The sequence below is a fragment of the Tyto alba genome, unplaced genomic scaffold (genome assembly GCF_018691265.1).
Source record: "Tyto alba isolate M040663 unplaced genomic scaffold, T.alba_DEE_v4.0 Super-Scaffold_20000042, whole genome shotgun sequence".
Taxonomy (NCBI): Eukaryota; Metazoa; Chordata; class Aves; order Strigiformes; family Tytonidae; genus Tyto; species Tyto alba.
In genome coordinates this window covers 12,410,079-12,434,760 of record NW_024881293.1, presented here as the reverse complement: position 1 = coordinate 12,434,760, position 24,682 = coordinate 12,410,079, and the positions used below count along the sequence as shown (strand labels likewise).

At 40.9% G+C, this 24,682-nt stretch overlaps 4 protein-coding genes across 7 annotated transcripts; 3 read left to right on the top strand and 1 right to left on the bottom strand.

Annotated features, from left to right (window-relative positions):
• Window positions 1-287: 287 nt before the first annotated feature.
• On the top strand, window positions 288-13,847 carry RAB8A (RAB8A, member RAS oncogene family). 4 transcript variants are annotated; one of them, XM_042794589.1, is made up of 8 exons: window positions 288-433; window positions 828-888; window positions 1,141-1,201; window positions 1,601-1,678; window positions 2,130-2,219; window positions 2,899-2,964; window positions 3,465-3,515; window positions 13,730-13,847. In XM_042794589.1, the coding sequence occupies exons 1-8, from the start codon at window positions 310-312 to the stop codon at window positions 13,778-13,780; spliced, it is 582 nt and encodes a 193-aa protein (XP_042650523.1). In that variant the 5' UTR covers window positions 288-309; the 3' UTR covers window positions 13,781-13,847. The 4 variants fall into 4 exon arrangements, with proteins under 4 accessions (XP_042650523.1, XP_042650521.1, XP_042650522.1 ...); XM_042794587.1 differs by lacking the exon at window positions 13,730-13,847 and adding an exon at window positions 4,419-8,575; XM_042794588.1 differs by lacking the exon at window positions 13,730-13,847 and adding an exon at window positions 3,834-4,412.
• On the bottom strand, window positions 9,060-14,401 carry CIB3 (calcium and integrin binding family member 3). The gene is made up of 7 exons (XM_009963201.3): window positions 14,217-14,401; window positions 13,378-13,514; window positions 13,053-13,087; window positions 11,275-11,386; window positions 10,757-10,904; window positions 9,657-9,852; window positions 9,060-9,149 (listed from the first exon to the last, which is right to left on the bottom strand). Exons 2-7 carry the CDS (start codon window positions 13,426-13,428, stop codon window positions 9,128-9,130), a joined length of 564 nt encoding a protein of 187 aa, XP_009961503.1. The 5' UTR covers window positions 13,429-13,514; window positions 14,217-14,401; the 3' UTR covers window positions 9,060-9,127.
• Window positions 14,402-14,493: 92 nt separating this feature from the next.
• Window positions 14,494-15,818, top strand: FAM32A (family with sequence similarity 32 member A). The gene is made up of 4 exons (XM_042794591.1): window positions 14,494-14,620; window positions 14,713-14,851; window positions 14,990-15,043; window positions 15,228-15,818. Exons 1-4 carry the CDS (start codon window positions 14,544-14,546, stop codon window positions 15,294-15,296), a joined length of 339 nt encoding a protein of 112 aa, XP_042650525.1. The 5' UTR covers window positions 14,494-14,543; the 3' UTR covers window positions 15,297-15,818.
• Window positions 15,819-16,213: 395 nt separating this feature from the next.
• AP1M1 (adaptor related protein complex 1 subunit mu 1) lies at window positions 16,214-24,453 on the top strand. The gene is made up of 12 exons (XM_032994721.2): window positions 16,214-16,310; window positions 16,794-16,950; window positions 17,332-17,399; window positions 17,976-18,106; window positions 18,237-18,384; window positions 18,775-18,901; window positions 19,282-19,424; window positions 20,244-20,315; window positions 20,612-20,770; window positions 21,430-21,555; window positions 21,755-21,830; window positions 22,314-24,453. Exons 1-12 carry the CDS (start codon window positions 16,269-16,271, stop codon window positions 22,334-22,336), a joined length of 1,272 nt encoding a protein of 423 aa, XP_032850612.1. The 5' UTR covers window positions 16,214-16,268; the 3' UTR covers window positions 22,337-24,453.
• The last annotated feature ends 229 nt before the right edge of the window (window positions 24,454-24,682 follow it).

Sequence of the window (24,682 nt, the reverse complement as noted above, 5' to 3'; positions counted from 1 at the left end):
TTTTTAATCGGGTGACGTCACGGACCAGCACGCCACGTCAAGCTGCGGGCGGGTAAAGCCGTGACGTCGCTCTTCAACCGCACGCGCCTTCCGCCCGCAGCAGGAAGTGACGCAACGGCCGCGGGGCCGCCTGCCAATCGCGCCGCTGCTTCCACAGCGGGCGCAAGCCGCCCGCCAATTGAGCGCCGCCTCCCCGCCCTTCCTGCCGGGATCAGCCAATAAGCGCGCGGCGGGCGGTGATGGGCGGCGGGCGCGGCCCGTCAGGCGGCGCGGGGGGCGGGCGGGGCCGGAGGGGCGGTGCCCGCGAACATGGCGAAGACGTACGATTATCTCTTCAAGCTGCTGCTCATCGGCGACTCGGGCGTGGGGAAGACCTGCGCGCTCTTCCGCTTCTCCGAGGACGCCTTCAACGCCACCTTCATCTCCACTATCGGTGAGGGCCCCGCGCGGCCGCTGCGCCCCGGCCCCGGGGTCCCGCCTGGCGCCGGGCGGCGGCTCCGGGCCCCGGAGGCGGCTCGTCCCCCCCCGAGGGGTCGGGTCGCGGCCACCGCGGGGAGCTCAGCGGCTGCCGAGGCTCGGTGCCCGGTTGGCGGGGGGCGAACAGCCCGGCCCCGGCCTCGGCGCGCTGCGGCCGCCGCCGCTCGCCAGAGGCCGTGACCGCGGTTCGGGCCGGGGCCGCGGCCGCTGCCTTTGCGGAGCCGCCGGCCCCTCCGCTGGCTGAGGGGGAGGGCGCTCCGCTCGCGCTCCTGAGCGCTCACACTGGAAGGGAAAGTGGGACTTTGGTCCTCGGCAGAAACTCCGAGTAATTTGGTTGCTTCTCTTTTCAGGTATTGATTTTAAAATTAGAACTATAGAGCTAGATGGCAAGAGAATTAAGCTACAGATATGGTAAGGCTTTTTCTTCTGAAGTTAACGCCTGTTAGCCGGGTGTTGGGGCAGTGTGGGGTGGTGATGTCGGTGTTAAGTTTTTATTCCAGTTGTGCCCTTCAGCAGTGTGCGGTGTCTTAGAAACTAAGACTAACTCGTTTTAGTGTGTCTAAAGACTGGTTCAACGATATTTAATTAAAACTTCTGGTGGCTTTGACACAAGCGTGGTGGCGTAGGCGGTTTGCGTGAGCCCCCGTGTTCTCTCTGTTCCAGGGACACTGCCGGGCAGGAGCGATTTCGAACCATCACAACCGCCTACTACAGGGGAGCAATGGTAGGAGCGCTGCGGGCCGGGCTAAACCGAAACCAGGCGGCTCAGCTTCCACGCTCAGATCAGCTGGGTTTAACGTGGAACGCGCACAATTGTCTGCCAACACGTAAACCCTGCCTCGCTAAATATTTACAGCAGCGCTCGGCCCTGTTCTGAGCTGTGCTGGGGCAGCGTGGGAGCTCCCAGAGGCAGCTCCGCTCCGTGACCCGCTCCCAGAACACACACCCTGCACACACACCTTGCCCAGCAAAGCCCAAACTGCCCATAAATGTTACGTGGAGCTGAACCAGCTGTTTGAAAAATAGACTTGGTTAAGTTGCTGCTTTCTGCTACAGATAAGTCTTTTAACTCCTGCTTAAACTGGCACTAGCTGAAACAGTCTCTCTCCTTCTTAATCTTCAGGGCATTATGTTAGTCTACGACATCACCAATGAAAAATCTTTTGAAAATATTCGGAACTGGGTCAGGAATATCGAAGAGGTAATTTCTCTATTTACTTACTGAATGTTACAGATGCTGTTTCTTCCTCCAAAAGCAGTTGAAACTGAATCGCTTCAGAAGTCTTCAGTTTCTTTTGAATTCATGTGCTGAAGGGTGCTTGGAGAATAAATGGAATGAAAGTCAGTCACCCCTCCGGGCCCGTCTTGGCAGCAGGGGCCCGTTGTGCTGACACGCGAGGGCCGGCGGCGGGGCTGCAGCCCGGCTCGGGACGAGGGCACCGAAAAGTTGATGTTCTGCCACCACAAGCGGTCAGAGAGCTCTCGTCGTGCAGCACACGCTGGGCTGGGGGAGCCTGTAGATCTGCAGAAGATGCTTAGCACCAGCATCTTCCGCTTAAGTACTTGGTGTACTTCGTTTTAAGTACTTGTCTTTTTGACAATATTTATCCACCAAAAAACAAGCCAAAGCCTTTGCTCTGTTTCTGTCTCAGCACGCCTCTCCAGATGTTGAAAAAATGATCCTTGGGAACAAATGTGACGCAAATGACAAAAGACAAGTTTCCAGAGAGCAAGGGGAGAAGGTAAGTGCTGTGGCTTTAATGTATTTCAACTTAAGACTTTCTAGAGTATAAAAATTGCATTTGTCACTGTCTGTGTGCTGCTTTGGTGGCATCTCTGAGCGGGGCTGTGGAACGTTTCCCGAGCTGTATTTGCGGTACGTTTCCCCACTCTGATAAAAAGTTGAGTCTGTGTTAAGAATTCTTGTCGATGACCTGGTCAAGACCTGTCAGGTGCAGAGCAGCGAGCTGGACTTTTTTTCTTAGCAAGAAGAAGAAAAAGCATGTGGAGTTTGACACTGAGGAAATGTGTCTTTGGCTGAAAGCCACTGAGACGAGGTAGACAGGATTGTCTTTTTGGCGTTAGATCTTACTCAGCCAAGGTAGAGACAGCGCTTCTGCGCGTGACATGTTGCAAGACTGACAAGATATCTATGCAAGAAAAATAAAAGGCAAAGGAGCAGATGAAAATGTGTGCAGAGTATAAAGCAGAAGAGCAAACCCCAGCACGAGTAGATGCTAATAGGAATGAGATTTAGTTCCTGATTTCTGAAAATTGTTCTGCTTGAGTAAATCCCCAAGTTGCTGTGAATCACGTCAGAGGGGCAGATCCTGCACCGTTGGTATTTATTTATATTTATTTATATGTATTTAGACCTGTTCCTGCAATTATCCAACTAACGTGAAACCTGCTTCTGTTTAGCTTGCTGCAAGTTTTGGAATTAAATTTATGGAGACCAGTGCAAAAGCAAATATAAACATAGAGAATGTGAGTACTGTAACCTTTTGCTTGAATTTACGGTCTTATTTGTGCAAACAAGCAGTGGGAACACTTCCCATCCCAGCTGGGTGTGAAAATCAGTTGTTCAGTACTGCACGTGAGTTAGTAAGCCCACATCTGGGCGTTCTGTGAAGGTGTTGTCTAACCGGCATTACGCAAATTTATTTAAATTGAATGTGGTGCTTAGAGCATAGCACAAGGGTGTTAGAGCTGAGAAACTCCACTTATGCCTTTGCACTCAATAACGGGATTGATAAAGGGTGGCGTTTTCCCGCTCTGATCCCCAGCTGTGCCCTCCCGTGGGTGGTTTCCAGGCTCAGACGGGAAGCAGGGGAGTTGGAAAAGGAGCCGTAAAACCTGGGGGGTTGGGGGGGAACCTGAAAACTTGACATTCTTCAGGAGTTCAATATATGTAGAAACTTGGGAAGGCAGCTTTTATTGCTAAACAAAAATGTGAGAAGGTATTTTATCTGTTTTACTTGTCACAGGCATTTTTCACTCTTGCAAGAGATATCAAAGCAAAAATGGACAAGAAGTTGGTGAGTAACCTTCATTTCATCCACACTGTATTTAAATAAGAGGAAAAAAACAAACAAAAACAAACAACAAAAAAAAAAAACCCAAAAACCAAATAACAACTGTATAAAAAATATTTCGTAGTCTCTTTCATGGGGATTATAGAAATTAATTTTTAGTTTTGTCAAGCTACGCTCTGACTTTAGGCTTATAAACAGTTGTCTGCGTTTCAGGAACTAGCTGCGATGGTTGAGGTTTTCTAAATAAAATTATCTTTTATTTGTTTTATTGAATGTCAAGTGAGTGGTAGAGCAGTTTAATGGTATTTCTTGCTCTTGCAGTCTGAAAACCAGAATCGTAAATTGGACATAAAGGAGGCCCACTTCATACTGCAGGGTAGTTCTCAAGCTAGTATGTTTAAAAATAGGTAAAGAACTAATTTTTTTATAACTTTTGTGAAAGCGACCTGAGAAATGACTGAGTTATCTTTTGTACAACAAATAAACATCTATCAGTGTCAGTTTGTTCCACACAAAACAAAGCTGACAAACATTCCTTCTGCTTTTACTGAACATTCCACCTTCACGTGACCAGACGTGCTGGTAGAGCTCGGGTATTTTGGGTCTTGCTGACAATTCCTAAGAGTTTCAGCAAGAGCCAAGCATGTCCAGTAATTATTTTTTTTTTTTAATCTCAGCTGTCTTTGAGTTTATAGAAAGAAGAAGAGGCGCAGTGCAAGTTAGTCGAAGCCAAAAGCAGCAGATGCAGTTCTCTGACTTGTAGTGGCCGGTGTGAGGCTTGGATAAACGAGTGGAGACCCTCGTTGCTTTTAGTAACAGGTTTTGTGTATGGCAGGCTTGATTCAACAAAGGGAATAGATGAAGTACGGATAAGTATAAGTAACTTAATATTCTTTGCGTCTTCAGGAAGGCAATAGCCCACAAGGCAGCAACCAGGGAGTCAAAATCACACCAGACCAGCAAAAGAAAAGCAGCTTTTTCCGATGTGTTCTTCTGTGAGGGACACGGCCTTAAGCTGAGCATCTGCTCAACCCGACTGGACTGTGCCTGTTCTGAGTGAGATTTCCTCTGTCTGTGGACTTAGCATTTTCAACATACCTTGTCACTTTGTGACCATCTGAATAAGAAATTGTTTATTTTAGAATTGTCTGACTCTTCAATTTTGGAGATGAAACAAGTTTATTTTTGTCAGATTGCCACTGGGCATGTGTATTGTCTAGCAGAGGAAGTACAGATCAGATGTGACCTGTGATATAGCACCTTTGCTGACAGGCGTCAATCTTTTTTTTCATATCTGTAATGTATCCAAATCAGAAAGATTAAGTTATGATCAAAATAAGAAACTGAAATGCCAATGTTAATAAAGTACAGGTATGTGTACATGATTCATGTGCATATCCATGTCTATAGATGCATATAGAACAGTTGCATCAAAACATCAAATAAATGCACTTATGTAAGCAGTACAGGCTTACACCTTTTCAGAAGGTAGAAGGAAGCTTTCTGCATCTCCATCTCTTTGCTACTACAGAGAAAATCCTTTATCTGCCTGTTACTTATTCCGTTGCGTTATTCTAGACAATCCACAAGTACAATTGAAGTTTTTTTTTAAAAAAAAAAAGATAAAATCCTCCTCAAAGGAATCTCTATTTTTTTAAAAAACCAAAGTGTGCTGTAAATATAATGGATCCTTACCATCAGGAATTACTTTATCCATCTTAGACTTGACAGCGCTTAATTAAGTGCTCCAGACATTTAGACGTGTTCAACAGGAGATGATGGTGACAGTGAGTCCGGATGATCTGTCGTCTGTTCTTAGAGAAGCAGACTGTGGTTCAGGAAGGGACACTTACTCAAAATTTGTAACATTATGATGGTTGGCTTTTTCTTCTCCAGTTGAAAATGACTTCAGATCCATCATGATGTAGCTAGTTTGAAATGGTGACAAGAAAACGTATTGCACTGCTTCCAGTTGTGTGTTCTCATGCACACTTGCTCACATATGCAAATAAATGTTGCACATATGAACACTTTCTGAAAACAAACTTTTTTTAAACTGAGATTCACCTTGCTGCTCTATTGATCATTTCAGATTTCAAGCAGCAACAAGCCTGTTAATAGCATGCATCAATGCAAATGATGTTTAGTCCTCAGTGGAAATATTCTGTGTGTTTATTCCTATAAACACAGTCTATTACATTCCGATGTATAAAATGTAACAGCCAAGTAGAGCTCCTATGTAGCTAATTGCTCTCAGTTTGGAGGCTGTAAGCCTGACTCTTAATTAGTCTGACAAAAGGAGCCAGTAAGAGCCAGCTACTTCAGAGTCTGCTGTCAAGTGCTTGGAATTATGGTGTATTTAATTCAAATGAACACATCAGCTGTGTCCTGCAACTCACTGGAATTGTTAACATGCTTTGTTTACATTGACAACTGCACTTAAGGGTAAAATTAAAGCTGATTTTAAAGTTAATGAATTTACTCACCAGTTTTGTTTTCTTCAAGATTGTGGTATTATATTTTGGCCTCAAAGTAGCACTTACAAGTGTTACTGTAGTTAAAGATCTATCAGATTCATAATTAAACTTTATACATCTGCAGCGTGCAATTGGGCTCAACAGGAATATTGCCTGTTTTTCTAAATTGGAAAAAGGAAATTTTACTGTGTAAGTTACTAGTTTATAAAAATGCATTTTATATGCTACTAACTTTTTTTTTTTTTTTTTTAAATAGCTAGCAGATTACAATGAGCTCTGTTCATGATTAAAATCATATGTAAAACTTTCCTCTGACCAGAACCTTCTGGTGGGGTGTTTTTGTTTACTTGTGGCTTTTTAGCATAAGGACTTGGAGAACATGCACCGTAGTGGATTACGTGTGGATGTATTTGTAGGATAAAATCATGTTCAGCTACTGAAGAGCCTTCTAGTCTGTATGTGTATGCTTCCAAGCGTAGTTAACAGAGCTATGGATGGGACAAGCAACGCTTCTATCTGAGATAAGGATGCTTTTAAAGAAAGACTTTGTGTGTGCTTCAAGGAATTATTGAGGCAGAATTGGGGAGGTGATTAAGTCATGGTCTGACTGTTGTTTTCCTACACAAAACTGATCTGTTTAATGATTTGTTTCTGGCTTAGTAGAAAATGTGCATTTCTCACATCCATCCTCCTACTTCCGTGTAGCCAGATGTCACAGTCAGACATTTTTCAAAGTGACTGGAAAAAGAAGTGATTAGTCTGACTTGGTCTTACGGGCTGTCCAGCATGAGGCTGGGTGTTGCCCGTCGACAGCATCTAAATCAGTAACTCATCTTGAGATGAGAAAGGATACCATATTAATTTACATGGGGAGAAAACTTGAAGGATGGAAGTGTGATATATTTTCTTTGCTAGTCATTTTCAAAATCTTAAGTTACTCTTTTGCATTTAAAGGTAACTCTATGTGAATATCTGTTGTTTAAAGTTATGTTGGTTGTTGCACATGTTTATGTACCTAATTTATAGCATGATTTCCTTTTACCAAATGATTGGTTTTACTCAATGAACAACTACATTATTGCCCAATCTCAGGAAGTTTCATATAGTTACTGTGACTACAGTCATCACTGTACTTCTAGGGTGTACAGACTCTACACAGAAATTAAATCAGTGTAAGCAATATGAAACCTAAAATGCAAATGCAAGATGGGAAAAGGTTAAAGACACTGCAGTTGCACGTATGCTTGGCTGTGTGTCGCTAAATAGGGACATTAGATCTTGGAGAAGTACAATATGTAGTTGATGTTTCCATCTCATAATTAAATTACTGTGGGTTTTAAGTATGAATGTTATGGAAAACACAGTGATCAAAAGAGGTACTGGGATAAATACATACAGTAATGTATTTATAGCTAAGCTTTCATTAACTAAGGAAAAAGTCTGAAATTGGATACAAAATTTGTAAAACTGGGGAATTTAAGTAGATCTGAAAAATTGTGCTTACTACACATTCTTGGTGTCTAAATGCCACTAAAATTTCAGGTCATTGATTAACACTTGGTTTGTAGAGAACCAAACCCATTGTTGAGCATGTTCTCAAATTCCCTTATTTTAACAAGTATCATAAAATTCTGTGGGTGACCTTATTTTTGAGGCTGGTTGCAATATTTCAGATAGTCTTCACCCCGTCAGGTGTGGACCTCAGTAGCTCATCTGTCAGTAAATGGTGGAACTGGTGTTTAAACACTTTGCCATTTTAACACGTTATCTAGGTCCTGTGCTGATGGGCACATCTAATGTTCCTTGACATCAGAGCCTTATGCCAGCATCAGACTTTCAGCCTCAGATTTATAAATCCTATGGATTATTGTAAGTCTCTTTAATGCTGCTGAAAATTATTTGGTCTCTCACGTGAGATGCTAATCCTCTCGCTGATAATTGTTCAGAGTTTTGTTGTGGTGGTGGCAGTGTCTTTGGCTGATGATCATGCTCAAAAGCTGCCGTGATTTCTTGTTCTCTTGGACTTGAAATGGCTGGTGTTTGTGCTGGAGAGGAAATGGGCAAACAGCCACGCAGAGGATGGTCTCTGTAATGGAAGTTCATAGGGCTTGGGAAAGAATGATGACTAACTTCTGTCTTCATTTATAGACTAAGTAAAGATCTGTTCAATTGAACATTAATGGTAACGTGCAGTCTGATTATTTGAGGCTGCCTTATTCTTTGACCCATCTCTCACTGACCATTGGAGTTTTTGTTTCTGTAGGTAATACAGGTTTAGTGGGCTGGGCTCTAGCCTTTCTGCAGGAATCATATGCTCTGCGTTGAGCGTGAGTTGGGACTTACAACTTTGTTTTGAAGGGAACTTAATGCATCCCAATATTTTTTAAAATAACTGTAAATTGTGTTTTTAGAATGACCACTTCTGGCTGCCACCCTTCCCACATTACAACTGCTTTCTTAAATGCTTCTCATTGATTCTCATGTTTATATTAAAAACAAAACTGTTGTTTATTACAGTATGTATGTTTTTACTCTGTTGTACAGGACCCTGAGCACTGCATAAATAAACTTCTTATGAAAAGAGAATTTTACAAAATTAGTTTGTCAGTCCTGTTCATCATTTGGGCATATAGATTCTTGTGTGGAAAATAAGGTATTTCTAAAAATAGAAAAGAGGGACAGGAACCCAGGGTAGGCTCTTTTGTCCTTTATGCTGACTTTTCATTACAAATTCAGAAAGAGAGGGCTCTTCTCTATATTCTTCTGAAACCTGTAATGGGCTTCTGTGACGCACTGGGAGAATAGCAAATGGATTCACTGGACCATTTGTTAAGACTATTTACTACCTGGTGGTACCTGAACTTTGAAAAAATATTTCCCATCTCACTGTCTAGTCCAGATTTGCTGGGGTGTGGGGGGAAGGAGATGGACACTTAAATTACAGGCAAATCTTGATGAAGAGCTTAATTAATTGTTCCTTTTAAAGAGGTAAAGAAGAGACAGTTCTCTGACTGGTTCAGTTACCAGAAATTGTCCTTTTTGCTCCTCTCATTTTGCTCTCTCGTGGACAGTAGTCGCAGGTGAAGTAATAGTTGTCAAAGGTTCAAGAAGCACTTCTCTCTGCACGTTTCACTAGTTTCAGATTCGAATGTGAAATGTGCTATTAAAAAGAGGAAGTAACGATCACTTATGTATCGCTCTTCTCTATTCAGAGGATTTGCTACAAGTAAGCCTATGACTGTACAATAAATTGGAAACTTATTTTGCAAAGCACTTGCGAAGAATAGGTACATCAAATAAACATAAGATTTGGAGTGCTGCTTTGTGCAAGACATGCATCAGAAGCCCTGCTAAGACTACATTACGCGTGGTGAGCTAATCTCACCTACTTACCAATGGAGCCTAAGTGCTAATATTAACTTTTTAAGTTATGAGGACTTTTTATCACATAAAAAATACATCAGAGGTTCAAAAAGCAAGTCAAGAAGCCTCCACGCCTTTTCCAAGCATCTGTTTTCCTAGTCTTTGCAGACAGCAGCTCTGCTAGAAGCTGTCAGGGAAGGGTGGTGATCTGTAATGGCTGAGGAGATGTAAAACACACACTTCTGAGGCTTCTGACAGAAAACCTAGGGGTCAGCTTGTGTTGGAAATTAAAACCAAGTACTACCTGAGGAAATCTGGAGCTCGTATTATCATATGCTGAAAGTCTTCCAAAGACAGCTTGCCATCATTGTCCACATCTGCTTCATAAATCACCTTTTCACATGCAAGCCTAACTTCTTCTGGGGTAAGTTCATTTCGGGTTAACTTGTTAACTGTTTTCTCTAGATCTGATTTGCATATGTAATCATCATTGTTAAAATCTGTCAAAGGAAACAAAATTAATTGAAAGTGAAAAAAGTCAGCGTTTTGTATGGGTGACTGCCAAGACCTAATAAGAAGGGTTTGGTTCCCAGATCACAATGTATTTATATGAGTAGAACTTTCATATCAGAAATTATTGTTACCTGTATTTGCCTTATAAAAATTCAATAACAAAATTAAAATCCTGGAATAATTTCTCTATATCATGCAGAAGAGCAACAATTGTAAATAGTTTAATGGCTAAATATAGCCTAGCCATAATTAAATCATTCTAGCAAATCAGTACCACTGAATTAAAGGCAAGAAATAGTATGAAGTTAAAGGAAGAGAATGGGCTGTTCAGTTCTGATGGGAGTTCACTTTTTTTTAACACCTCTGCCGAATCAGGTACAATTTATATTGGAAAAAAAAAAAAAAAAAGAAGTTTCCTTGATATATTGTTTGGCTTTAGCTGATCATGAAAGTAACTGAAAATGGCACCATTAAAACAAACCAAAACAAAAAAGTCTCAAAATTTGTCCTTGTAGAAAAGTGCTAGAAGTGTGCTTCCCTACTGAAACCACCCCACAGATTTATGGGCAGCCAAATCCCTTGTGCTGCACTTTTCCAAGCAGCCCCTCAGACAGAAGTATTTCCTAAATGTTTATCAGCTCTTGAAAACTGCAGATAATTTCAGGTTGTAAATTTTGTAGTAAATCCGAATCTCAAATAAGTAAGAGGCACAAGGATAAAGACCAGAAGTTTCTAGGAGAGAGACCAGACATTCAAATGCAATGGAAAGAAAGGCTGTGTTAAAATCATACTTAACTAGAAATTGTTATGGTGACAAAATTAGTATTTTGTACCCCTACATGAAGCTGCAGGATTTCCCCAAAATTTACTTTTTATGCATGTCTCACTCACCATAAATTTTAAAAGCATAATAAGCTTTCAAGTCTCTGGGAGCCATTTCACTCAGAACTGAAAACATATCCAAAAAATTATCTAAAGTCATGTTGCCGTCTCCATTTTCTGAGAAAACCTCTGCTATGCGCTGGCGGAATGGATTGTCCTGGGAAATAGAACACGGGAGCAAGAGAAGGTCATCTTTACTAACATTTATTTCAGCGCAGATAAGACACAATTGGAGCAAGCTTATTTTTGTTGCAACCCCTTTTTGGCAAATATTCTACTTTCTGTTATTATGTTCCTGTCTAAAGTTGTATCAGAAGTAGACCCAGCTGCAGCCTTCTTTAACCTTTGTGCAATTTCAGGGTGTTGTCACGGAATGACTAGAAGCTTCCAGAAAGACTTTTGACTTCAATAGCCAAAATGTATTTGTATTTCAACCTTTCAGCAATTAGTACTGAATGAATTATTTAAAAAGGGTAGATTAAACTGAAACATGTCACTTGATTCTAGGTGTGTTCCTCGCTCTGTACCTTCAGCTCTGGCATGCTGCCAATGAGTTCATAGGGAAGAGTCACGTCGGGTTTATCTGTGTAGTCGGGTGGAACTAGCTGTGGGGCTAGATCCCGGTATCTGTAAAACAGTCTGAAAGAGAAAGAAAGGCTTGTTTGGGACACAAGTTACTTAGACCCCCGAGAAGGATGTGTTTGCCTTTTCCGTATCATTCTTCACACTTTGCATGCTTTACCAGATGGGTGATATCAGTCACTAAATAACATTTAGTATACTCTGTAATTGTTGGTGGAAGAGACAGTATTAAAAAGAGCAACACAGCATAACTGGCGAAAAATACAAAGCCTTTATGCTCACAGAACAATCAGGTGAAAATGCTTACACAAGTCAGCAGGCCAAACGGCTAGATACTGTGTATCTGAAACCCAATTTTTACAGAGTTTCACATTTCCTTGTATGTTGCTAGCTACTTAGGGGCATAGTGTAGTCACCATCTATGTGTTTATGATAAAGGAGCACAAGACCTTCACCCTCAAGGTCCACCTGATCATTTTCTAAACACAGGAAAACTTGCAGCAGTCCACTTTCTAAGTCCACAATGAATGTGACCAAAAATAATGGGCTTCAACTGAAGCATGAAAGATTCAGTGTAAATTTCAGAATAAAACCCTGAATGCCTAAAGCCATGGGCATAAAGAAAGATCTGGGACCAATTCTAGCAGGTTTTTATCTACCCCAGGGATCTTCCTTTTTTTTTCATAGAACTCAGGTTCAAGATAAAGTGTGTAATAATTTGAAAGTATTCATCACTTTTTCAGCATGCTATTTGCTTCAGTTCTTGTGCTAGACTAAGGTTCCCATTCACAGGTACTATCAACAAAACAATAGGACAGAATTTTTAAAAGGATTCATATCAATAATAAATGACAGTTATGGTTCTGGCCTCTATTTACTACATTGAAAAGCAGATGGTTTTAGATTTCCATTATTACAGAACCATTCATATTTTATCCTGTATAGAATTCATACACAGATATCAAGAGTCTAAAGAGTACAAAATTCTCACTTGTGTTCTGCCTTTCAGAGAAATTAGCAAGTAATTTGTGATGCTACCTTGAGAGATGCAGAAACTGAACATTCCCTTTCTGTTAGTATGCCCAGTGGTTAGGAATGGCAAATGCAACTTCAATCTTATAACTTATGTTACTATCTGGGTAAGTATTTTTACTGAAAGAGGACAAGTTCAGGTTTTCAGTGAAGACTCTCAATCCCACATGAACAGAATACTGAACCTGGCTTTATCAGATCCTCTGGCCAGAGATTAAATGGAGTGTTCAATAAGGCATATGAAGGCTTTGGGAAAAATGCACTTAAGAGTATCAGTATAATTATTTACAAGAAGACGTGAAGAAAATTGGACACAACAGTTAAGGTTTTTATAAGTCAGGCAAAGTATTCCAAAGTGTAACAGTATAATTTGAAGCACCTAAAACAAGGGGAGAGGAATGTAGATGTCACTGGCAAAGTATGCACTAATATACAACTTTTTACATTTATTTCTGATAAATAGAGAGAGGCTAGTACCTTAATACAAAATTTAGAATACTGGCTCAGTTTAGGCTAGATAACACAGGGTTTGTACATAAAAAAGAAACAAAAATGCTCAGATTGCACAAAGGTATCACTTTAAATGTGAGTAAATTAATTTTTTTTTTTTTAAATACCTCACTCTATATATATAATCTGTCTTTATAGCATTCTCTGTCTTTTATCCACAAAATGTATATACAGGACTCACCTCAGAATTTCTTTCCTTGTAAAGAATGTGCAGTCCTATGAAATAAGAAAAAGTATAACATGTAATGACAATTTCTAGAATGCATTGGCCCAAACTTTTCCCATACAGTGACTTAAATAAAGATATATCGTAATATATGTGGCTAAGCATTCTTTTTGGCAAAAGAGTATTTTATAGCCCTTCTTGATGAGAATCAAACTATGTTACTAAAATATTTCCTGTAATTTTGTACTCCTGCTTTATAATTCTTAAAATAGATTCTTTTTAAAAAGCTCTTGAGATTATTCAGTGTTTTGTCCAAACAACCATTTAGTTTGTTCTATACCTGATATGCATCCAGTTGCTCTGGAGTGAAAATGGTTTGCTTGTTGCCCATTTCTGGCTCTGAATGCTGATTCTTGTCCCATCATTCTTTCCTCAAAGGCAGCTTTATAGGAGGTCCGGATGTTCAGTTATTAAAAGCTACAACAATGAGGTTCAGGTATAGCAGAGGATCAAGTAACCAGCTTCCCTATTCCACCGGCCGCAAAGTATCATAATAGGAGCATTTCATCAAATCTTTAGTTCGGCTACTTAAGGCTCTTATCCAGCATCACTCACCTGTCTCCTGTGTGCACAACAAAGACTCATGTTACAGTATTTAGCCAAACGACTAATAGCTTCTTGTCTCTTTGAAGCAGCAGGTAGACTTGATGGATCGTATTTTTTCATTCCTCCAGATATGGTAAGTTAACTCAAAAGCATTTGCAATGCCTTTCTTCTTTAGGAATTAACACCAAATGCTATAAATTGCTAACAGTGTTAGTAACCCCTTGTCCTTTCCTTCTCACTAATTCTAATGGTAGTTTGTACTGGAGGTAGTATGCATAAAGTCCACTTGCTCCCTTTATTCTGCATTATCTGCTAATACACCTTGTCGCTAGTTAACTATTATTAGTGTGCCATGATAAATATATAATGGTACCTATATGGTCCTTATACTGAAAATACATGTCAGTATATAGTTTATACATGTGAACAGAAATGTGATGTTACAGGCTGTATGAAAGATGAAAAACAAGGGTAGAAAGAGGAACTGACTGCACAATTACAGCCTTATGGCAGGCTGCCTTATTTATTGATCACAGGCAGGTTGTAAAACCTCCATTTCTTGGTCATTCCTACCGTCCAGCTGGGTGGGCCCCGCTGTCCTGTGGAGAATCTATTCCCCTCAGAGAAGGAACGCCAGCCTCACTCATCGGCGCGCCTTCAAATAACCCAAAATTACTGAGAATTCTTCTTTTCGGCGTGGAACATGGTGTGTGGGGAGGGTTGGGACTGGTTTTTTTTGTTTGTTTGTTTTGTTTTTTTCCTGGAGCCGCGCGGACCCCGGGACTTTCCTCTCACGGCCGCTCGCGGCTTCCCCTCACGGACCGCGCCCCCGGCCTCCGCGTTGCCGCGGCAACGGCCCCGCGCCGCCGCCAGGGGGCGCCGCGGTGCGGCGGAGCCAAGATGGCGGACTACGAGGCCGTGCAACGCGGGCCGCTGCGGCTGAAGGGCGGCGGCGCGGGGCTGGGGGCCGGCAAGCGGTGAGGGGGCGGCGGGGAGCCGGGGGTGGCGGGGGACGGACGCGCACCGGGGCGGGCAGCCGGGCTGAGCGCTGACTGCCCTCTGCCCCCAGGAAGAAGAAAAAGGCGAAGGACAAAGCCCAGATCCTGGAGCAGATCGTGAGCAGCAAGAAGCAGGAGGAGGAGAAGAAGCGCGGCCTGGACAAGCGGACCCCGGCGCAGGTGGCGTACGAGAAGATGCAGGAGAAGCGGGTAAGGCTGCCCAGCCTGGGCCAGACCCCGTCTGAGGGCTTCAAGGCGGGATTTAAAAAACCCATTTGACCCCTCAGTTGCGGCCCTGAGGGGCTGCGAGCGCTGGAAGTAACCGGCCTCTCTTGTGTCTTCCTCCAGCAAATGGAGAGGATCCTGAAGAAGGCGTCTAAAACCCATAAGCAGAGGGTGGAGGTAAGCTAAATTATGCCGATTTACTCAAGCCGCTGTGTGTTTATCAGCACGCAGGATTGCCGGGCCGGAGGAGCTGTTTCACCTTTGTGAAGCACAGAAGTGGAGAGGCAGAGAGGCTTGTGGTTGAGTGGTGGGGATGTTAGCGCCAAATATTAAACGTTTTCTTGCTCTTTCTCTCCCCTAGGACTTCAACAGGCACTTGGATACTCTGACTGAGCATTACGACATTCCTAAAGTCAGCTGGACTAAGTGAATGGGCCGCTTTTCAAGGCTTTGGATCAGGAGTTGTACTTTGTTTGTATTGAACAGGGTTGCTGTGTAAATCTGTGTATTCTCCATATTGAATGTTTAATATATCTTCTGAGCATTTATGACTTTACTGTCTTATTTCTTGGTTTTGTTTTTTTAAAACCAAATATTCAACAAAGTCTCTTCTTGGCTGATGAGCTCTGGTTTATGGAGGTGCAGAGGCTATTTTTTTTTAGTGCATAAAGCGAGGGAAAGGCCAAAATCAATCACAGTGAGCCAGCTGGAAAATGTTCCTTTGATGCTAACAGTTCTTTGTTTCGGAAATGAAGAGTTTGACGGTCTCACATAGAGTAAGCTTCTCTTGTAAGTTATAGGAATTGTGTGATTTTTCCTATCTAGAGTTCTTTCAGAGCTGGTGGGTCTGTTGTAACTTGTAACTTCGATGTAATTTCTTATTAAAACGCTGCTTTTATCCTTTTTTTGGTGCTGATTTACCTATAAAACCAGGGCTTGTGCACTGACGAAACAGCTTGTGTGTGGAGTTTTTTAACTGTCTTGCCAGCCTTTACAATTCTTAACCCCTTTGAGAGATGATGTGTGCCTTGAAGTTTAAAATCCTAACCTGCCTCTTAAACCCAAATACCATTCTGAAATCCAGACATTGCCTCTTTGCTGCCAGCAGTTGAGGCCCCGGGCTCCCACCTCAGCCTGGCCAAACCGGCTGCAGGCCCTCGCCCCGGCGCCGTTAGCGCCTAGCCCCGCTCCGGTCCCGGTTTCAGCGTTGTGGGACCAGCAAGGGTCAAAAAGCCCCCCGGGACTATCTAACAGCGGTACTCAGTCCGTCAATGTGTTCTTGCGCGCTACCGCGGCGGGGCCCGGCGCGTATCCCTCCGCGCAGCAGCCGGGTCTCGTCTCGCGGCGTTCCTTCTTCCCGGAAGCGCCGGGCGGAAGCGGAAGTCGGGGCGGCGGCGGGGCAATGTCGGCCAGCGCCGTCTACGTGCTGGACCTGAAGGGGAAGGTGAGGCCCGGGGGGGCTCCGCGGGGCCGCAGCGGGGGGGGCCTTCCCTCGCCCCGCGGTGTGTGTGGGGGGGTCGGGAGTGGCCCCGGGGTGGCGGGGGGCGGGTCCCGGCCTCGCTGGGCTGGCAGCCGCGGCTGCAGGGCCCTGCGGTCCCGCCGGGGGTGATTAACCCCTGCCGTAATTGGAGGTGATTTGCCTCCGAGGAGTTGAATGTTTTCCCATTTCAAAAGCATTATTAGGGCGTGTGCAGCAATAGGGGAAGAATAACTCTGGAAATGATGATTATTCGACTTTCTAGTGAAAGATAAGGATTTGCTTTCTAATTAGCGACGTGGTTTGGCATTGTGGTTTGCGTTTATAGCGTGTGCAGGGGCTGGAGAGAAGCTTGGTTTTAAAGTTACTTAAAGAGGCCTTCCAAATGCGTTGGGCTTGCAGGGTAACATCATCTCACGGAACGGAAAGATTTTGTTCCTCTCTTCATAGGTTCTCATCTGTCGGAATTACCGTGGAGATGTGGACATGTCAGAGGTGGAACATTTTATGCCAATCCTTATGGAAAAGGAAGAAGAAGGGACCCTTTCTCCTATTCTAGCACATGGAGGAGTTCGATTTATGTGGATTAAACACAACAACCTATATCGTATCCTTTATGCTGCCAGTAGCTCGTGTATGCTGAGATGCCAAGTGCCGCTGTAGTACTGTTGTTGTTTCTGTCTAATTGTAAAGCTAGAGAATGGGCAAAGTGACATAAGGAGGCTCTTTTAAATAATGTAATTTTAAGCTTTACATAGTGTAATGTGCACAAGCAGCATAGGGTGCAGAAGTATTTCCATTAATTTTACTCTAATAATTTATTTCCCAAATATTTATCTTCATGTTTTATTAGACTCAGAGGTATTGTTAGTTAATTAAATCTTAGGGGTTTTGGCCGACCCTAATCGCCTAAAGGCTTTTAAAACTGCACTCAAACATTTTTTTGAATGATGACTCTGAATGCACGTTCCTGAACATCCTTTATCAGTTGTTGCAACTTCCAAGAAAAATGCTTGTGTATCGCTGGTGTTTTCATTTTTATATAAAGTAGTTCAGGTGAGTATGAAATTTCAAAAGTAGTTTTTGTCTTCTTTTCAGTTCAATCTAAATCTGCTCTAAATAGAAGTGCATAAAGCTTTCACATGTTTAAAGAACTCTACGGTAATAGCATTTTCACTTTATATTTGATTATTTTTTAGAACTATCTTCCTAACCACTAATAATGGAATTGATATTTTGTAGCTGAGTAGGCAAAGGATGTGACCCAATGCTGTAAGTAGTTGCACAAGACCTGAGAACACAGAGGAGAATTGTGAACTTGATGCATGAGTAGTGGCATATCATATAGATTCTGTTTGGTTCATCTGTACCTGGCATGAAAAATATTTTCTCCCAAATAAATATTTTTCATAATAGTTAGAGTTGCTTCTAGGATTCTTTAGCTCTCTTCTAATTGAGGTGGGTTTCCTGAGGCTAATCTTCTTAACAGAATGCTGTTTGTGAATTACGAGGTTTGGCTTGGGGCTTTTTAGAATTATTATTTTAGATGTAAGAATACATTCTGAATGCGCAAGAATACAGTCTTCCTCCGTTAATGTCCTTCTTCCCTTCCTTCCTGTCATTTTGTTTCAGGTTTTTTCTGAATATTTCAAGGAATTGGAAGAAGAGAGCATTAGGGATAATTTTGTTATTATTTATGAGTTGTTAGATGAGCTTATGGATTTTGGTTATCCACAAACCACTGATAGTAAAATTTTACAAGAGTAAGTATCATTTTGCATTACTTAGTGACAAACTCCTTGGAAGGTTTTGAACATTCTTCCATACGCAAACAAATGTTTTTGGCTTGGTCTAGTTATCAAAAAAATTAATTTTCATTTCTTTCATGCCAAGATACATCACTCAGGAAGGTCACAAACTTGAAACTGGAGCTCCACGTCCACCTGCCACAGTTACGAATGCTGTTTCATGGAGATCAGAAGGGATAAAATACAGGAAAAATGAAGTGTTCCTGGATGTTATAGAGTCTGTTAACCTTTTGGTGGGTACCTTTAACTTTAAATGAGAATTGTAATAAGAAGTGTTGAAAAGGGCTTTTGTCTAAAAGCCTGCAAGGGAACAATACAAAGTCAGACTGCCTGTGGCTGGTGTATTGTGATGCTCAAAACATCAGTCATTAAGACTGAGTTACCCGCAATGACGTCCAGCGGACAAATAATGCTTTACTTGGGTATATTGCTGACTCCTGACATGTCCTGTCCTCCTCCATCTATGCCTGTCACCTCCATGGTCCAATTCTACTCTGCTGGATTAATTTCTCGGGAGAAGAGCATTCAAGCAAACTGGGACATGGGGAAGGGGTGGGAGTGCTGTGGGATGCCAGAGCATATCGCACGGGAGCAATCTTGCCTTTTGTTTGGTTTGTGTTCAGGTCAGTGCCAATGGAAACGTATTACGGAGCGAGATAGTTGGATCCATTAAAATGCGAGTCTTTCTCTCGGGAATGCCAGAGCTGCGCCTTGGTTTAAATGACAAAGTTCTCTTTGATAATACAGGCCGTGAGTATTTCGGTGATATCTCGATAATCCTGAAAGATGTTATCTGAAATCTTAGTTTTGGGGATACTTGAGGTTCAGCTGAAAGGATTTATTTGAAGAAGATAGAAATACTCCCTTTATCAGTGTAGAAAACCACAGTAAGTCTTGTGTGACAGAACCAAGCAAAGATGGAATACCGTGGTAATGCATGGTAACCATCTAGGCTTCCTCATCTCTTTTTGCTTTGGGACTTTTGTAGTCCTAAAAACCTACAGCAAACTAAAGAAAGTATTGGCCAAAAGAGAGGAATGTCAGCAGACAGCTGCTTCGCCGTGTAACTGGCTGTGATGAGACTTCAGCCATAACTTGAGTAGCACCTTGAAATGTGTATTTTCTGCTAGGTGGCAAAAGTAAATCGGTGGAACTGGAAGATGTGAAGTTTCACCAGTGTGTTCGTCTCTCTCGCTTTGAGAACGACAGGACAATTTCTTTCATTCCACCTGATGGAGAGTTTGAACTCATGTCATACCGTCTTAATACCCACGTAAGTCTGGATGTTTGCATTTTTTTATAAGATAATGTTTTAGATTGTAGGTAAAATTGCTAATGGCTTTCCTTTTATTTTTTTTTCCTTAAAAGTATGGACAGCATAGTAGTTTTCACGTCAACTGTTATAGCAAAGCTTTGTGCTCCCTCTTTCTGGAGGAAGTAAGAATGAGTTTAGAAATAACTCAGCAATAAGTCTCTGTCTTTTCAACTACTATTGAAACTGGTTCTGAAATAACCATTCCTGTGATGATTTAATTTTTTTTAAGCTAACTGTGTGATGAAATAACAGTGTAGCAATTCATTGTGCTTGACAACAGCTGTATTTATGTCATTATGCTAGCCACAGTGATAAAAATAATTGTCCTTTCAGAAAAGGAAAAAAATCAGTATAGAGAAGGTCTGTAGTGTGCAACTATGACAGGAGACAACTAATTTAAAATTTAGTATTATTTTATTATTATTTTTAGTTTGAAATAGTGTTGTTTTTAGGGCTTGTCATTGTTCAGTCTCTACTGTGTCAATTTAACAAACATTTTGGAATGTGTTTGTTATTAGGGATTGGTCTGAAACTTACCTTTTTAAGCCTGTAATTCTTGTGATGCTTGGTTGTTGGTATATCAATGCTTGCTCATTTGTATAATTTTTTAATTAAAAAAACAAAAAAACAAATCCACAACTTGTTTGTCCTTTCAAACACCACAGACTTTCTGTTTTCTGCGGGGTTCACGTGTTGGGCATAGCTTTATGGGGAAGCAACATTTTCATGACTGTGTCAGAGTAAAACCTACAGCTGTGACTTGTTTTCCCCCATTAGGTAAAACCACTGATCTGGATTGAGTCTGTGATTGAAAAACATTCCCACAGCCGCATCGAGTACATGATCAAGGTCAGAAGTTCTAAAATAATTGTGGCTAATTTTACTTTTCTCTTTCATTTGTTTTCAAAGCTTGACCAACTTTTGTACAAGTATTTAGTATTTCTGTGGGACTTGCATCTTTTAAAAAATTTCATTTGTAAGTTATCTCTGTTACATTTCTGTTTCTCAGAAAGTAGATTGGGGTGAAGGGGAATTCTGTGTCTTGCAGCTCTCTGAACTCACTAACATAATGGAAATATTTAGAGGCCTGCTTTGCTGATTTTTACCTTTTTTTTTTTTTTTTTTTTTTTTAATCTCTTCTTTAGGCAAAAAGTCAATTTAAGCGTAGATCAACTGCCAACAATGTGGAGATTCACATTCCGGTTCCAAATGATGCGGACTCGCCAAAATTTAAAACCACTGTTGGAAGTGTCAAATGGGTTCCAGAGAACAGTGAAATTGTCTGGTCCATAAAATCTTTTCCAGTAAGTGTTATTTTTAGTTTTATCGCCTAATAGAGTAATAATTACTTAATGTTAATATTTTATGAATGTTCAGACTCTGCCTAAAGCAAATGCTAATAGGTATCAGACAAGTAGTACTGGCCTCTTCCTCTTCTCCATTGGATGAAGGCTTGGAACTTACTAATAGATATTTGAGACACTGTTTATATTTTTTTTGCTTTTAACTGGGATAGTTTTTCAGAACTGGGTTAAAGAGCAGATTTTTGAGCGCTGCCTGTGGATGGTGTAATCCCTTGGCCTAGATGTAGCAGCAGCTGTTTCAGTTTGTTACACTGTGCTGCTTGGGTGGTTCCATGAGCTCTTTCAAATGCTCATGGGCCGCGGTACAGCTGTCCCTCACCGGTTAATCAGAATGGTCAGTGGCACCAAAAAACTTAACTTTTTATTTTATTTTCCTCTTGTCTTTGAGTATGAAGCTGGTCTTGATTTGATCTGCATCTTCAAAAAAAAAAAAAAATTTTTTTTCAAAATAAAAACAAGTGTTCACTTTTAAGCCCCATTAAAGAGCTGAAATGAATAGTGGAGCTCAGCAATTACATTAAGAGAAAATCACTTATTGCAAGTTTTTGTTTGTTTGTTTGTTTGTTTCAAGAAGAAAAAAACATGTCTTTTTTGGGTAGGGTGGAAAAGAATACCTGATGAGAGCTCACTTTGGACTTCCAAGTGTTGAAGCTGAAGATAAGGAAGGGAAACCTCCCATTAGTGTAAAGTTTGAGATTCCATATTTCACCACTTCAGGAATCCAGGTTAGTAGTTGAAAACAGAAATACTGTGACGTTAACATGTGAGGCTCTTAACATGCAAGTTTTTCTTCATCTTCTTGATGATTCCTGTTCTGTAGTATCCATAAAACATATTTTTGACCAAAACCAGAGGTTTTTTTCTTTTGCTGAATGCTGCTTGGCTGACATAGATGTTAAGAAATAAGGACTCCTTTCTTTCCAGGTTCGTTACTTGAAGATAATTGAGAAGAGCGGCTACCAGGCTCTCCCGTGGGTTCGTTATATTACCCAGAATGGAGGTAAACGCAAGGCGACAGACCGTAGAGGTCTCCAACTTGCATGTTTTGTTTTTCCAACATACACCTACAAATTGAAATACAGAAAACCAGTTTCCTCATGTTCTTGAGTATTAAACTATATGGTTTAGCTACGTGTTAGATAAAGGTATGCTGCTTTGTCCAGTCACCTTTTTTGGTGTTTTAATGAAAGACCCGATGGGATAGTTCAGTAATGCTGTTCAAGGATTTTGTAATTAAATTGGGATTCGGTGAGTTTTTTGGACTATGAATTTAAAAAGAAATTGCTCATCCATATAATTTTGCCAGCTTTAAGATATATAAGACACTGTCTCCTAAAAGATACTAGATCATTTGCAAGTAAAAGCAGTGGGGATTTTTTGTTTTCTTTTTGCTTTTTGTTGTTTTTGCTAATTAATCTGCTTTTCTACCTTTAGTGATACAATTTACTAAAACTGGTTTTTTTTGCGTTTTCCCCCTTTACAGACTACCAGCTTCGAACACAGTAAAACACCTCGCAAGCACCACAGATGGCAAAACTTTGGGCCTAGAATTTGTTTGCAGAAGCTTCTGTGGTACTGAGAGCTGTGAATGTTGTTGCCAAGGGTCTTGTTTCTGCAATCTTGGATCGGCAAGAGAGAGATTGGAAAATTACTGTTTTCAATAATGTGTTTGAGCATTTGAACCATTAGTATTGATTGTGTGAATATTTATTTCATTCTTAGAACGTGCTGATCTTGCTGCTAAATGCTGATTACATTAGGAGTAGCAGTTATCTTGAGGAGCCAGGAATACAGAATGAACTTTGAGAATGTCTTGTCTATGCCTTGTTCGTTACATTCACAAAACTTCTAGTATTCATATTTTAGGTCTCTAAAGACATTGGCAGCATTATGCTACAAATTAGGGAGACAACTGTGCAATTAAATGACTGCTGAACACTTAGTTGTATTTAGCCCAAGGTATTTATTTTTTTTCTGGGCACATGGATGCCTTAACTCATTCAAAGCTCTGTTAACTTACAAAAATATACTGAATATGAGTTAAAACTATCTCAAGTCTAAAAATACTATTTGCTCTTTTTGCATGGTTTCAAACCGATTAATCTGACAGAACAGCTTCAAGTGAAGTGTTTGAAAACAAAAATATGGGTTTGTTACAGACTAAGTTAACTGAGAACAAGAGGTCACAGAAGTAAATGTCTATGGGAACATCTCTGTGGAAGCACGACAATTGCTATTGCTAGCTCAAGTTAGGCAAAATGCAGGCTGAAGAGTTTCAACCCTGTGATACCCCTAGGGCATTTATGCCAGTTGATTAGTATTTGCTTTTTTTTTTAATTTCTATTCATAAAACAAGTTCAAAACTGTAATATGCAGACATAAGACCTTAGCTTAATTATTAAAAAAAAAAAAAACATAACAGTTTTGGAGGTGATGAAATTTGGTAGGAAGATTGGGTTTTTATTCTTTTTCCAGATAATAGTAATATACTCCAACCTCTTCCTGAAAATTGTTTATGAAGAGACTGATAAAAATACAGTTGCCATCTGTGTTCCAGTTTGCCTTTGTGTTAATTTAGGGTAAATGTTTCCCTTTCTTGCTATAGTTCGCTAGAATTGTTTAACTCTATTTGCCCTAAGGGAGATGCTTGCTTTCTCAGTCTTTTCCGTTTGTAAACAACTATTAATATAACTTCCTGGCAGAATGGTTAATAGTTCAGAATGTTATACTTAAAGGTATTATTTTTTTTTACATGCCATCTCATTTTTTTCTGAGAAGCTAAGATTGGCATGGGTGTACATAGTTTGGTTTTTTTTTTTTTTTCCCAGAAAACTTTTGACAGTTATCAGTATTTTCTTTAAGCAATTTTTAGAATGTTTTGGTTTTTAACTTAGTCCTCCTAACAGAGGCAAAAATAAAACCATCAAATCCTAAATAAATGTCCACAAACATGATATAATACACTGTGTGCCAGGTTCGCTGACTGTCCTTGGCTCTCCCACAAGATGGAGAAGATATTTCAGTCATTGTCCCCACTAAGTCCTTGTAGACTATATAGGGAGATATACTTGTGTATACAGTATGTACTATTAGCAAAAAAAAAAAAAAATCAACTAAATTCCCCCAAGATGAAGCTGCTGTAACGGTCTGGGAAGATCTGCCTCGGACAGGAGCGGTACCTGTGGGTGTCTGGGCGATAACCAGAGAGCTGGTAAGGCAGCAGTAGGTGTGGGGGGGCATGTATGTTCTGGAGTAAGGTTACTGTATTTGTCACCCAATGAGCTTGATGTTGAAACAAATTAAATCATCTTGTGCAAGATTTTGGTCCCACTACTCATTTTCATTTGAGCAATTAAGCTTATGACTGGACTAAACATTTTTATATTAAAACTGTAACTGGTTGACAAATCACTTTCTGATGACTGTTCTTCAAAGTGTTCACTTTAATTATTTGCCTGTAAAATGTGACTCAATAGCTTCATTTGTTTTCATGCTAAAGGTTGTATCTTGTGGAGCAGAACAGTGTTTTCTCATATTTTGTTGGAAGTTGACTCTGTTTTGATGATGGGGCATCAGCTGTGCTTGTCCAGGAAGTAATAAAGGGCAAAAAAGTCCTCTTTGAATCAGTTGCACTTCACTCGCTCTTATTTTCAGCTTGATCCACAGCAAGTTGTAGCCTCCTGACTACCCTCAGTTGTTCTCACATGAGGCCTGGATAAGTAGAACTGAACTTCATAAAAACTGGAAGTATTCATAGTCCTGGTTTGTTTACTAAATACTGACAAAATCTTTGCTTTTCTGTTGTTCCCTGCAGAATTCACCCATGCACCATAGAATTTAATGTTCATTAGC